General features: G+C 39.4%; 1 protein-coding gene across 1 annotated transcript; it reads left to right on the top strand.

Annotated features, from left to right (window-relative positions):
• Positions 1-5,514: 5,514 nt before the first annotated feature.
• On the top strand, positions 5,515-14,894 carry RB195_008053 (uncharacterized protein; the record flags this gene model as incomplete). Its single annotated transcript, XM_064182036.1, has 6 exons — positions 5,515-5,557; positions 9,048-9,118; positions 12,128-12,210; positions 12,676-12,802; positions 12,866-12,943; positions 14,829-14,894. 6 exons carry the CDS (start codon positions 5,515-5,517, stop codon positions 14,892-14,894), a joined length of 468 nt encoding a protein of 155 aa, XP_064038778.1.
• Between the last annotated feature and the right edge of the window lie 1,098 nt (positions 14,895-15,992).

The raw sequence follows: 15,992 nt of genomic DNA, 5'->3' as shown, positions 1-15,992 counted from the left end.
TTTAACATATTTGACTGGTGGTCGGTACCAGTACAGTAGCGTTACCCTTGATAGCTGCCCTTTTAGCAGATCTCGACCCAGTCCCTTATTGTAGTAGAGTGTGTCCGGTGTTTCTTTATTGTAGGTGAAATTTATTGTGAAATTGAATCTTTTCACACATTGCATGCCTCAATCGCTTGCCTAACGAACACTTGCATTAATCTGCCTTCTTGTACGTTTTGTTACTATTTTGCTAGTGTGACTATGTATTGTAATAGTAAACCCGAATTAAGTTGTTGTTAATGAATTGTGGGCAGCTTCGATACTCAAGCCAAACAATTTCTCTTCCTAATCGTATCACGTGTATACCTCCTTCACCCCAGTGTACCATACTATAGTGGCGCCGTTTTAATCACAGGAATCCGTGCTCATCGACCAACAGCTCAAGTGCCAAAGTATTGCGTTCAAAATGCATTTATGTTAAATTGATAAAGTATTTATCTCTATATTGTTGACGCTTTCGAAGTCATGAGAGTCTATAGTGCTGACTGTCCATAGTCGGGTTAGGGCATCACATTTAGTTTTATGTTAAGAGTAAAGCTATTCTTGTTAAGAGTAAAGCTAAACTGATACATTGAATTTGAATTTTGTAGATTATGTTAAGTTTACTAGTTTGTAGAAATGTTATAGGCTGATCTCATTACGCAGAAGTTATTCGCAGTTATTTCATATTAGAAAGAATAGGCTCAAAACGACATGAAGCACGATGCAGATGCGTGAGCGGCTGCGCTCGAGGCGGTATGGTAGAGACAGCGGTTGGCATCGAGGTAGGGTCATCGCGAACTACAGAGAGGAATGGAGTCAGGAGAGGTCATCCCTAGATTCTAGAACAATCCCTGGCCAGTTCGACGGTAGCGGGCGGATAAAAGATAAAGACAAGATAGATATGGTTAACAGTGTTAGCAGCCGATAGTTCACGAGAGGCACTTTCAGCTGGGCTGAAGATCAGCTGGATTAGCGCTGTAGGTAATGATGACTTAGCCGTGATCAGCTAAGATGATGTGGTTAAAGATGAGCGCCAGATGAGATCAGCAAAACGGGCAAATAGATAATAATAAGCGCCTCCAAAGATTCAAAAGGACTCAAAAGTGGTATTATGATCCGTGATATTGGTCGAAATGAAAAAAAAGGAAATTAGTTGCTGAACGAATTCGTCCCATTGGATATTGATATTCTTTCTGGTCAAATGGAGTGCCCCACTGGAAGTCCCTCCTCCACATGTTCTAAATGAATACGTTGAAGAAAATGGCAAGGAAAGATGGAGGGATCAAAAGTAGATGAACATCCACTAGGGCTTGCGCTTGAAGTGTATTCAAGTAAGCGGTTGTAGAACATATCGGCCGTGGAAGAGTTCCAAGGAATGCCAAAAACATTCACCGACAATCGATTGATGACTTGATCAGATCGCTCAGTGGACTTTTTGACGGTGTCGGAGTTGTAAAGGCGCTCTCGAACGTACATGGTGTCAAATAGAGATTTTGTTACAGTATAAGTGGTATTTCTTAATGGCCCGCTGTTGGTTCCAGATGGGGGTAACGAAGGATAGACGCGGCTAGAAGAAATGAGGCTTTTCCAAATGGCACATGTGTAGAACGGAAAATCCGAAAATTGTCCGAAATTGGTGGTAGGTTAAGGTTGCGAAGCCTGACGAAACTAGTGGCATCCCTTTGATTACGTTGGGAACGAATCCGAAGGAAGTCCATCGTTACTCTGTCATCACCATTCACTTTACGACGGTTTTTGTGGAACTAGCTCCCAAGTGATACCATCGTCATTCTGGCCGAGTGGTCTAAGGCGCTGCGTTCAGGTCGCAGTCCTCTTCGGAGGGCGCAGGTTCGAATCCTGCGGATGACAGAGTCTTTTGTGGTATGTAATTAGATATTTTAAGGGAACACTGTTATGGCTGAGTGGAATTTTTTACTTCAACAATGGGGAGGAATGGTGATATATGGGATCGAAGAGGTGACTGACTCGGTGCGCCTCTGTTACGAGAAGACTAATCAAATACAACGCGTAGCTTGGTAACAATGGAGGTTTCCTTTATGAGTGGCTGATGGACCATATTATGGACTCTGTTGTCATTGAATTTGATGTTCGTCGACTTACACTGTGATATTCTTATCCAGGTAGTCACTAAAGCAAGCGATATTTTTTTTTTCGAAAAGATGCTTTGCAGTGGCAGGAGCAGTATTGACTCTCAAGGCTTTTTAGAGCTAATATTTTGTTATGGGCAAGATGTTGATAGGATATTTCCAAGCAGAGATAGTCGCCAACCACTTGGAGAGGAGTAAGGGGTTATCCTAGAAACGTTTATGGATCCTTGCATGTTCTTGCTTGACATAGGGTCGGCGTCCTCCGTTATACCTGATGAATGGTCAAGATCCCTGAGGCAAGTTGTTGTATTCAGAGCGATATGATGAACTATGAAGTTTTTCGGACTGTCGGTAAATCACCGGAAAAGGGTGTGAAAACGGGGACTACATTGCATGGTGATATGCATAAATCCTAATGGTAACTGCTTCGAGGTTTCCTTCAGAACTCCCCAAAAGAAGTCAATCCTCAAAAGGGTATCTGACGTTACGTAGCGAGCACGGATTAAAGCGGAAGGATCGGAGATATCCTCCTGACTGAGACGAAATGGTTTGAACTGGAAACTCAGTACTTCCTGAACTCGTACGATACAGGGAATGGTTTATTTGCGATATCATTTACATCAGTATTGACTATTCTCGATTGTTGAGTCGTTCAGATTTGATAACAGTCAACGGTTTGTGGCTATATGACTTAAAAGGAATACATCTCCCACCAACGGGTGTACAAAGACTGTGGATTTTAATGATGTCAATTTCAATATGACTCCTCGTTAATAACTTTGCTCAAAATCTACCGCAGCTTTTAAAAACTGCACTACGGTTACTGTGAGAAGATTTAGTCAAAAAGTGCTTCTAAGAGTCAAACTAACAGTAAGAAAAAATAGCGACTTCTCTGAAGCTGTAGAAGGTCAATGTGAAAATACTGTGTTTTCTCGCAGAAACTTGCATAGTGAAATGCTCTGGCAACACCATTGTAGTCGTCTTCTACAGCGAAAATGCACAATTCATTGTCGCTTCATCAAAACTAGAGCACCCACTTTTCTCTGTGCAAACATTCTCATTGTAGGGTGATGACATTGTCGCCGCCGCTGTAGCAGTAAATAGTAAAACTGCACAGATCCTTCTAGTCATTGATTTCTACGTCGAGTTTTTGCCTTCTTTCGAAACAGCGACTAAATGTGCTGTTGGAGAGAGTTCTGTTGCTTTTTACTCGTGTGAGTCAGAAGCTGCGCCGCTCCCATTAGCGCCCCCACAAAGACACACGTTGACCAGGGTCTCCCCCTCTCGCTCGCCTCTCGTGACGAGAAGCACGAGAAAACTCTACTCTCGATCGATTTCTGTCCACGACTGTACGCAACCGGGGCAGAGAAAGATGTATCCTGAAACTGAGCACTGAAACGCTTTCTCTTCGCCGCCGTGCTCCATCCAAAGATTCATGGATACTATTGGATTAGGTTTCCCATTTCATCGAAGTGACTTACAATGTTGGTGGAAACAATGTTGGTGGTGACACTCTGGAGTTCTGGCATATTCCTCGTTGTTGCTATTAGTAGTGTGCCTAATAGATCTTTTAGTTTTTTTAGATGGAACCTTATTAGTCTGACGTTTCGGCTTTATTCGCCGTTTTCACAGGCTTAAGGGGAAGCATACCACGAATCTGGCGTGGTGAGGGAATCCACGGCAAAAGCTGGAGATGGAGTTTTAGATTGCGGGATCAGGGGTGGTTCCACTCACCTCTCCCTAATCGTCCCAAAAAATGGCGTGGAAACCGCCTTAGTTCCTATGAGGAACGTTAGAACGCTCCCCTATGTATACGTTCTGGTCCCCTCAGCAACCTATTCATAGGTTTCACTTGAATAGGCAGTCGAGGAGATCTCAATGGCATTCGACCGCTGCGCGACTGGCTGCGGCGCGTGTACAATTGGAGCGTTGCACTTGAAATCGTCGTAAAAACGGAGTCTTTCACGCCGTTATTTTTCCACTGCTTTACTACGACTAGGGTAAGATGAGTTCTGAGTTTACCCTATCAAGTGAAACACTACCCTGGGTCAGTTACTATAGGCGTTGAGTATTATCTCCTGCATAAGGATACCTCTAACCTTTCTACCTTAACGTACTCGATATTGTTGAATGAATTCTCTTCATACAAATATTATTTAAAAGTACTATCTGTCGGTGGTTCTTCTAGCAGCAGTTAAATATTTGAAAAAAAGCTCCATTTGCGAAGATTTTTGAATTCCGGGCACTGTTTGGTTCTAACATGAGAAACTGGCAAGTAATTAATAAACTTTTAGGTCTAGAATTTGACAGTGACGTTTTTTTTTCTTGATAAGATACTCTTTTTAACTTTTTCTCATAAAGTGGATCTCACTTCTTCCGTCGAGTGGAAATTTGAGAAGATGGTAACAAACACATAGGATCCCAAGTAATGCGAAAAAGAACAGAAGTACAATAACAACCAGAGACTAGCACTGAGTGGAGAATCAAGAAAAATATTGACCTCGTGAGCTCTGTGATTACAGTATTAATGAAAGGTGTTGTTGGCGAAATAATGCAAAACAGGGACAAAAATTAAAGGATAAAAAATGTCAATGAAATAAAAAAATACAAGTAAAAAACAGAGTAAAACAAATACAAAAGCTTCGACTGTGGGTATATTGTGTGTGGTTCCACAATCATCATTGAATGATAGTATACCACCAGAAAATATGAGTTTGTAGGCCTAATCACTAAACAGTAAGATGATTAACTGTTTGTTATATTGAAAGGTGAAGTCAAGTAATTCTGCAAAACGAGTTATCCAAGTCACCTCAAAAATCCTAGACGATCTATCTCTATTAAAAGTGAATGAGTGAGTGTGAATGCGGAAATTTGTTGAATTCAAAAAAAAAAGCACCACTTCGTAACGCAGGCGTCTAGTCTAGGCTTAGCAGCCACAATTTGCAAATATATTTTTGAAATCCCCTTTTTATCCGCTGGTATTTTCTGTCCACACTCGCTCGCATGCATGCTCAAGTGGCGCGAGAAACCCTATCCATCTCATCACACCACTTGACCATAGGGAACTTTGACTTTTGTACACTTTGAGCATGGAGATTTCTGCATCGGGTAGTTGTGAATCTGAAACGTTTTAGGTAGGAGTGACTTGGGATTCGTTCGATTCGTTCCGTGGCAAATGAAGAATAGTCTCGAATGATTGCCTGCTGAAATAACGTCTTATCGTGTGTTAGCCGTGCAAAGACAGCCAGACATCCGCACAATCTAAACATCCCGGTATGCGCCGCCCATTTTCTAGAGCTCTGGATAAATAGGCTGATCAGTGGAAGTGGCAGTCAACGACAGCGACACACGGCAGAACTTCTGTGCTCTCGACATTTACACTATGGAGCAACACTATCATCGTCCGAGACCTTCGGGCATGGCTGGTAAGGAAAAAAGAGAGTTATTGGCGTTTCGCTTGTTTCTATTTTGAAAAAAATCCCTATATTTTATTTTTACCTGCAATTTTATTTTCGTTTAATTTTAGACATTCACTGCGTCAGAAGAGTCTTTTAATTTTTGAGAAAAAAAACGTCATACTGACAGCTTATTTCAGTTATACCATTCTGTGTTCATCATCTCTATTCACTGCACAAATTTTTTCAACTTAACTTTAATCTTTTGAATTTTTCTTAACAGGAAAATTGTCTCCCTTCATTTTTTGAGTAAAAAGTTTTCTCATGGAAAAAATTGTGATAAAATACGGACATACATTTTTTCTCTTTTTTCTTGCATTTGAATTCGGGCCATATGATTTTTTCCCTTCAAAAGACTTGCTTCGACTTGTTTCGTGAACACTTGAGATTCATTCGATTATTCGATGTCTCTTGTGGTGCAACGAAAGTAAATACCTGCTCTTATACTGTACCATGAACACACATTGTCTACCAGTCTAACATAATTTTTCGAGGAAAGTTCTCGACTCATACACATACAGTGGTTACGTATACTCTGCGGGGGAGACCCAGGCACAAAAGCATTCGTGATTCATACGATGGCGTTGGTTTTCCTCAGAAATGGAAGTTTTTAAAGGCATCACCCCACGAATCTGAGGTGATGCAGATTTCAGGTGGAGTGTTCGTATACGGGATGGGAGACCACGGAGAGGGAGGTGATTCCGTCCATTTCTTGCTAATTGCCGTAAAAAACGGTCCGGAAGATGCGGCGCCGTACAAGACTGGCGCGCGCCAAAACGAATGAAGCCGTATCTTCCAGGCCGTTTTTTACGGCAATTAGGAAGAAATGGACGGAATCACCCCCCCTCTCCGTAGTCTCCCATCCTGTATACGAATACTCCACCTGAAATCTGCACCACCTCAGATTCGTGGGGTGATGCCTTTAAACGAATTCTGATTGAAGTTTTATATCAAAAATTAGAAACATCTAGAAAAATAATGAGGTTGTAAATTAAATTATATTATAAATCAATTATATAAAGTTAAATTACTACTATAACATCATCGTCAGCAACATACTGATTGTCTGTTCATATCCGCTACGCGTAATCTCTTACAGTGTGGACCATCCATGGAGCGATGCATGTCGCACAAGTTCGATTTCTTTTAAAACTTTTTAAAAATTATCTTTGTATTTTACGACCAGATCAATTCTTAGCCGACCGAACAAAAACAGACTGGTGTGACGGATCTTAAAAAAGTATAAATGTCAAAGTTTGATGGATACGGTAACGTGAGAGGTATCAGATCATCATTCACCCAATACATTGTAATGGAAGGTGACAGTACCGCAATGTTTGAGAGCTCACCGCTAAGTTTGCGCGGTTCGATACTGCTCAAACCAGTCATCTTTCTAATAAATGGATGAATTGAAGTGAGTTTCGTCAGTGAAAATAAAAACACGAACTTACAAAGGTTGATACGTCATCGGGTACTCATAAACCTTTGTGTAGGCTAAAAAGAACGTTTTGCGACCATTGCACGGTTGATGGTACGAAATTGCTCTAATACCAACCAAACCTTCCGTTCTACCGAAACCGATGAATTGGTGTTAGACTTGTCCGGGAGGATAAAAACACTGACTTGATCTCACAACTCACCTTGACAAATCCTTGCATGGGCCACCCATACGTTCATAAACCTTCACGATACGAACGGAAATTGAACCTCTTGGCAAATCCTGAATGGATTAATTGATGCCGATCACTTTTTGCTGTGATCTTAGTTCTACGTGCATATGCTGACGGACCTTCGCATCCTCGACAGACTGGCTCTAGAAACTGGAATCAAAAGCGTTGTTAGCTAGGCACGGTAGTTTTAATCGTGATGATGCTGTGGTTTTCGATGATGCTGTGCGAAGCCGAATCTGCTTAAAAATAGTACCTTTTTTAGCGCCACATTTTTGTTTTTTTTTTTACTGAACATATCAATAAACTTGGAGGAGTCAGTTGAAAATTGCAAATGCTTGCATGTTCGTTAAGAATGGTGGCATAGTCGTTAGATCCATTTCATTCTGTTAGAATAGAACATAACTTAATCCTGAATTGATTTCGGAAGAAATAGACATATAGATCATTTCCTTTTTGTCCTATATCAAAATCAACCCCCAAATTAACGCTGATTCTCACAATTTTCATTCATTTTGAAGTAATGATCCGTTTTTAGCCGGAAATTACGAGTCGGTCACTCGGTCGTTCAGTCGCTCTGACTCGTTATACGACACATTTTCCCTCGTGATCGAAACTAAACCAATAAAATCGCTGTTGTAATCCATATGTGTGTGCAGTTTTTTAATTATTACATTTTGCACTGTAATATGTAAGGACTGAAAGAAATGCCATTCTTGAGCGTAACTAATAATTGTTTCAATATTTGTTCGTCCATTAAGGAGATGTGAGGAGATTTACTCCTTAATTTTTTTTCCACATTTTCCTTCCTCAAAATGACAAAGTCCCACTGGAGTTCGTAGAGGAAGAACACAAATCAAAGTTTTTCGGTACTGATACGAGCAGAAGAAAAAGAATAAAGTAGAATAAAAAATAACAAAAAAAGGATGAAGTTCGAAGTAAGAGAAAACACTCTGCCTGATGTTCTAACACAATTGTTAAGGGTTGGCTGCTAAGTGTTTCAATAACTAGAGGTATGTTGCCTAAAAAGAATGGTAAAAACGTTGAAAATTTGGGAAATTTTTGATTTTGAGAACATCGAAAATCCACGGTCTGCTTATGAATTACTTTTGCGTATTCGAAGGTTGGATGGTGAGAGGAGGAATTTCCTGTCATTTTGCTTTTTATAAACAAATGTTTAGTTGTCGACCGTGACATTCCTTTTTAATTTGCCACGGAGCAGACCAAAAATGACCAAAAGCTTGTGAAATTTATTGTTGGAATTAACTATAATTAATTTTATTTAATAGTAATTTAATTTCAATTAATTAAATTGATTAAATTAATTAACTAAAAACATAAGTGGATAAAACTGAGAACAAATAAATAAATTTGAAAATAATAATATATAGTACTTGACTTATTACAACTATTTATTAACTTATTTATTCGCGAGGCTTGGTAACTGTTCAACTACCTACCTTAAGAGCAGAAAAACTACTGAGCTTATTGCGCAAACGATTGGATCGTATTAGAAAACTTTTCCCAATTTGTAATGTGAGTAGTATCGAATGTAGTTTCATGCGATTTAAATATAAACATCAACAAATTAAATTTTGTTGTCATTTATTATTTAGTCCAACTCTATTTACTACTTATTTGAATTACTAACTTAAACTGTAAAATGTTGCGTGAATGTTGCCAAGCATAAGAAAAGTAGGTATTCAGGTTTTTCTCTCGCCTACTTCATGAGTGTTGATCTTCTATAAACTTTAATATCTTCAGTAGTGCTCACTTTTGATGTTCGTATTTAGGGAAAATTCTCGACAAGCAAGCAAGCAAATTCAACGAACAAGAAGCTGGTTATCTCCTAGAATGGATAAAGGTGAGCTCTTACCATCATTATTTTTTGTTGACCATATCGAGCTCACACAGACAAATAATGATGAAGAGCACTACTGAATCATTAGATTATGGACTGGATTCTACTCAGCTAATCTCCATGTGACTAGAAAGTTAGGAATAAGAGGGGACCCTTAAAGTTACAATCCTGTCGGACCAGCGTTAGGTGGTGGCGGGAAGGGTCCCCTCTTATTCCAAACCGCTACACTCCACCGCGCCGCTTCGACCGCAGCCGCCTACGCAACTGCAGCTAACGTCATGCCGTTTCGATCCAACTATATTTCTCACTCCTGACTCTTGTCAGTGTATGCTTTGTAGTGGCAAAAAGAAGAGCCGCAGAAATATTTGATGAAAAAAGAACGTATTTTATTTATTTATGTATTTCTCTGTTCACTTAGTAACTGTCTTTTGCCAGCTCTTTACTAAGAGCAGTTACTAGATGAACTATGAAAGAGATGTCATCTACGAAATGCTCGATGTTATCCAAGGAGATTCAATTTTCCAATAGCTTCAGTTTTCCCGCACAAAAATAACAGCTATAAGTGCACTGTGATGATTGTGGCAAGGGAAAACAGCTGACGTTTCGAGATCTGTCGCGATAAGGAGGCTTTGTGATTTTTATTACACAAGCACGAAAACATTTTTTGGTCTCAAATTTACTCCAAAATTTACCTCATCAGTAGTGATTTCCGAATCCCAAGCTTTTAGCTGGCTATTTATTCTAATATGTACTGTTTTTTATCCTCATAACACTACATACAAAATATGCATCTTTCCATTTCGTCCTTATTTCACAATCCGTAGTGAGTTGCATCTTTGGGAACACTAGTGAAACCGAGGCTGTTCTACACAACTTCTTCTGGATTATTAGAGGGAATTGAGCGTGATCACGTAAAAGCTACCCCCTAGCCCTATCTATTGGTTGATTAGGTCCATCAAAGGTGAATTCCGTATTGGAAATGGTAGTAAACCAAACTGGACAATCTTTCATTCCCCATGCTCTTTATTTTCTTTTTTTCTCTTTTTTTTTGCTAAGCTTGAAATTGAATATCTTAGTAAATTGATTAGGAAACTACGGTATTTTTTTCTCCTAGAATTCTCATCGATTCCATTGATGTGATGGAAAGAACATTGTTTGTTTCTACTTATTCTTAAAACTCTGATATGAAAATTCCCATCGCATTTCTGTCAGAGCTGGTAATGGAAACCGCAGCTAAGTCATTGACAACGTACTAATCCCTTCATCTCTTCCTCTCTTTTTTGCCGACCGAATGATTCGAACAAAAACTCCTGCAATATTAGTTCTCCTCAAAAAAATCTGTACTTTCTGTTTTTTAAGAAGAAAGACTGGGAAAACAACTATTTAATGTTCTTTTTTTTTCTTCTGAAAAAGGCTACCAAAAGACATTTCTTCCTGTAAAAAAATATTTGAGGAAAACATACCGAGATCGTCACGTATAGTATAGGAAACTAATCATAGTAGAGAGACAATAATTCCACTGAAGCAAAAATTCAACATAAACTTCGTAGAGGGTTTTGGTGGTCGCTATGATTTTTTGTTGCAAAAAGTTTTAAAATTCAATATTGGGAACAACGACATGAGAATGTCGTGACGTTGTAGTACGAACGGTGCAAAGTAGACAGTTTTCAAAGAGGTTAATATGGAAAAAAATGAATGATCCGCCATATGAGATTACGTAGAATCCGACTTCAAATAAAATAATACTTCCCCCTCTCGTTTGATGTTTGACGAGTTGATACAAAATCGAAACAAACCGTAGTCTCATGCCTACATTTTAGGTTTGCAAATTATTTTCGCATGACTGGCGCTCATTTGCACTTGTTTTGATGGTGCAGGTTCTGTTATCTGATAAGACAGGGTGGTGCAGTCAAACCGCACCTTTTTTGCTATTAAAAAGCATTACATTACAGGGACATTCTCTTACTCATACGTTGCAGCAAATCCCAAGAGCGCAAATGGAAATTGGTATAAAAGCAGAAAAGAACATTCATTTTCTCTTTGAATAGTACTAAAGTAAGGGATCGGGCACGGCGCAGTCGGTAAGAGCTCTCGCTGTGACTGCACGATCAATCGATAATTCGTCTTAGTACCAACCGAACGTTTCACCCCTTCGTAATGGATAAATTGCTATCAGGCCTGTCTGGGAGGGTAAAAAAAACCGGAGTTAATTCATCGGTTAGTCACCGCAAGTCATTGTATGGTCTAGCCACGTGTTCGTAAACCAAACAGATTCTGAATTGAAGAGAACGCGATGGCGCATCCCAAGCGAATTGATTAATGCCAGAGAGTTTATCCTTTTTTATTCCTTTCCTCAAGATCTGACAGAAGTTGAAGGCTGCTACTAGCTCAAAACCTCTAAAAATAAGAGACCTATGCTCCTACATACATTGCTCACCTTTTCACTATAATGCCTCGGGAAACATACCACTGGAACCAATTGCGATTTCCTAGAACTAGCTTCAAACGAGTAAGTAATCCAAGAAAGTGTCGAGTAATAATTGCAGAAGCACATATCGCGATGAGAACAACGAGGTTTCATCTGCTCTCTTTGTAACTGCATCAGATAATCTGAACGAATTCCATCTTCGTCTGTTTCATTTGTCATGTATTTATCCTGATGGGGTTCAATAAACCAATAAAAAAAAGTTCAAACGTTCTCGTGTTTTGGAATCTCAGTATGCTTTTTTCTATGCCTTCTACTGGTGTGTCTCCGAGTTGACACGGCACAGTTTGGCTCCTGACGGGATAAACGTAAGATTGCTCCAGTCAACCTCTGTTTAAGATTCTGAGGAGAGCGATGAACCCAAGACGTCTGGTTGACAAAAGTCCCATCTAAAAACCTTGCAGCTATACTATCAAAAAACGAATAAAAAGATTTTTTGAGTTGTGCGGCCTAGAGGCAAATCTAAGTCAATTTTTGTTACATCAATCGATATTATCCAACAGCGTTCTCATTCCTATCCTTTTTAGGGTTTAACCAATGAAGATTTCGATACCACTGGTAGCCGGGACAACTTTCTCGATCAACTGAGGGATGGTCAAAAACTCTGCAAGTTAGTTTCGTTCTAATCAATTAAGGCTGCGTTTCTTCTGTCGTGAGTCACGAACCTCGCAGACCTCGTGGTTCTGCCACATCAGCGCTTCGAAAAGCTTTCGACACATAAAGACTCTATTCAGGCGCAATTTCATGTGCATTTTATTTTTCATTGCAATATTTATTTTAAAAAAAAACCAACACTCCCCTGACACCGTAATTGTGATTTGCAACCTTTTTTCGTTAGACTTGGTCGCAAGTGGGAATCTCCAGTATTTATTTAGTTATTCATTTATTTATTTGCAGTATTTCTCGTCTACCCGATTATATCTATGTTCTCTTTATTGAGGGTTTTTCCTCTTAATTAAAAGTCCGCCTGAATTTTGGAAAAAAAAACCCATAGGTTATGTAGATAATTTATATTCATAGCTTATGGCTTATAGGTTTATCTATATTCTATGGGATATTTATTCACTCTTTCTAGGTTGATGAATGCGATCGCAGACGGTACAGTGAAAAAAATCATGAAACCAATATCAAATTTCAATTGTATGGAAAATCTGAATCAATTCACAACTTCGGCCAGGAAACTTGGCGTGAAAGATGAGGAAGTGAGCGAACGTTGTCTGTGTTGCACTTTTTCCTACGCTCTAACTTTGTGGGTTTGTTTGTAGACTTTCCAATCAATTGATTTGTTCGAAGGACGCGATCTTTTCTCCGTGTGCGTAACTCTTCAAAGCCTTGCACGCAAGGTAGGACACGTATTTCAACTTCATTTCACTCAATTATTTCCTTCTGGAACATTCAGTATACCACGTGCACAGTTTCTATGCAAATAACAACAACAAAACGAAGAACGAGGCCAGTTCGACGCAACATTCACAGAGGCTAAGGGGAAACGCTAATGCTGATCGCAAAAACATTCCGCGGCCAGAGCGTTGCTACAAAAACATCCTGTGTGACCAAAGAACTTGTGCAAAAAAACTAAGTGTAAAGAAAAAGCATAGGAACGACGACATTGTAGCTTCATTGTGTTCATATAGGCGATAATATTGGATGCACACAGAGGAATTGAAATTCATCCGGCCATTTAATGCTCATTTTACAGCCTTCGATGGAAATAACTTGCTTTATAGTGTAATATCACGTAAGCGATTGCATTTTCAACAGCGCTCGCAAATGATTTCGAGCGTATCACTGCAGCTCAGCTAATGGCTGACTTCCAGAAGACGGTATTAGGCGAGGATTCTGCCGCGTATACATCTACCATAGGTCCGTCGTAAACACAAATAAACAAAGCATGCAAGTGTAGAATTTTTGAGTGGATTGTATGATCGTGTAACAACACTTGGTTGTTTGTTTTATCTCGATTCTCCGTGAAATTCCACTTTTTCGTCTGAAAACGGCCACGAAACACTGGGAAGCACATTTTTCCAGACATTAACGGCCATGAATTTTTTTTTTCGAATTTTTCGAACTGTTCAAAAATAAGGGATGAAGTGTCTGCTGTTTATCAATCCGCTTAGGATACGCCACCACGTTCACTTCAATTCAGAATCGTTTCGAGGTTTACGAGCGAGTCTCTAGCGTATACAGTAATTTAGGTGGAGAAGCCGATATATTAAGTCACTCTTTTTATGCTCCCAGACAAGTCTGGCACCAACTTATCCATCTCGAAAGGATGAAAGGCTTGGCTGGCTTAAGGCGGTCTCGATAAATCGATCGATCGTGCAGTCACAGCTATACCGACTACACTAAATCCGCACTGTTAGGTAGCGAAATGGGGAGGAGGGCAGTGGCGTCTTTATTTCTGGAAGTAAATAACTGAGTCGGTCGTGGCCCTGAGACCTAAGCATAAGCCTTAGAGCATCTATGACATGTAAGCTAAAGATACCAAGAGAAAAAAGTAAGATAGAGGGCCCAGAAAAAAGGCGCCACTGAGCCCTCCTCCCCTAACTACATTTTCTCTGCGGAATGTCATGTTCAACGAAACATGGGTTAATGAGTGATTCTTATAACTCATAAGACTAAATGCCATTGATGATGAAGTTCTACTTAGTCCAGGAAGAAAAGACCTATTGCCAGCGCAAGATGATTCTGGAAGATTCCGGCACGGTATCTCTTCGTGCCAGATCACTTGTTGCATTGCAATATCTATGGTTTAACGTCATAATGCAAACAGAGATTGACAATGGAAAAGAGCCGAACCAGTCACGATATAGACATGTTTGAAAAAATCGAATGTCATTGGAAAGCGATGAGAACACGAGGAGAACGAAAACTACGTCAGAAGACACCAAAGTACCATTTTGATTACATTTTGTGCAATTGCGACTCTACCGCACTACTTTTCGCCAGTTTTATTGCTGATTGCTTTTCAGTATTTCATGACTAAAAAGGAGCAGAAATAGAGTGTGCGCTGTTCGCATTGAGTTTCACTCGAAAAAAATAATACGCTGCAACTTTCGTACAAGGTCTGTTCTCTGCCGGAAGAGGAAAAAATTAGAAATTGTTTATGTTAATTGTATTGACTCGTTTAATCTGATATTTCTATGCTATGTTTCTTTTTTTAGTTTGATGCTTTACTGTGTCAAATTGCATCTATGTTTAACTGCATTGACTTCATGTCGAATTTAGGTCGAAAAAACCCACAACATCGCTCCACCAAAACAAGTGGCGAAGGACTCAATAATGAATGCGTAAACGCTTCCTTTTTTCAACAGTTCATCATATTTCAATTATTTACTAATAACCATTTTCTTCGTTGGTTTTGTAATTATTCTGTTTTTATCCTTATAGAGGGGTGATAAACGCATTCCTAATGATGTTTGACCTATACAATACAACATGAGTGTAAAATATTTACATAACTGAAAATATGTATAAACATCAGTGAATGAAGACAACAACATGGCAACATAACAGCTAAGAAATAAACACTTGTAACAGGCCCGACATCTCATACTCTATTAACGTTTAATATCAGAAAACCGCGCATACATCTAAATGATAGCAAACCTTGGCTAGTGATCAACAAACTCTCAATATTATATTTCTCACAATAGTGACTAGGGTGATTGCGTGATGAAGAAAAGAAAAAGAAAAAAAAAACGCGACCGAAAAAGAGGAGATAAATATCACAGCAAAGACTCAAAAGGGCAAGTGTGAGCAATGGGACCACCTCATCGAACTATCCGTGGATCAACAAGGATAGCCAAGATGGCACATAGATTTGGATAGGATGAATATGAGCATACGATAGCGTTATCACTAAAAAGCAACAAGAAAAAGGCTTATTTTTGAAGGATAGGTTAAAGGCAGCACTTACGACAAAATCATGTGGATTATTAGGGTTCTGGACAAGTTTCAGTTTGTACTACACAAGCACTAGTTTATGCCATTCAATAGTCTACTTTTTCTTCAGATTTCGTTCAGGAAAGTGCGCCAAAATAAGCTAAAGGTGGCTACCCACAAGGCTCATGTGCACGTGTAGGTGTATTGAAGGGTGCATGTACTGATGATTAGGGCTGGAAATTCGTCCACAAATACAGTGGACTACACATCGACGTTACTCTTTCAACGGATTAGCAATTGAGACTTGTTCGAACATTACAGCTCAAATCCTTAGAATCCGTGGAAATTCCACTAGGCTTTATCTCGGTTGGTGCTGCCTCTAATGGATTTGGAACTTTAGTAGCCAGAATAAGGAAATGTAATTGTATTTGAATTGCTATAAATAGATGCCGATTATGTATATTGTATTGTGTGTCACGGTTAGTTCGGTGAGATCTCTTTCAATAT

The sequence above is a fragment of the Necator americanus genome, chromosome I (genome assembly GCF_031761385.1).
Source record: "Necator americanus strain Aroian chromosome I, whole genome shotgun sequence".
In the NCBI taxonomy this organism is placed as follows: Eukaryota; Metazoa; Nematoda; class Chromadorea; order Rhabditida; family Ancylostomatidae; genus Necator; species Necator americanus.
This window is presented reverse-complemented; position numbering and strand designations above follow the sequence as displayed.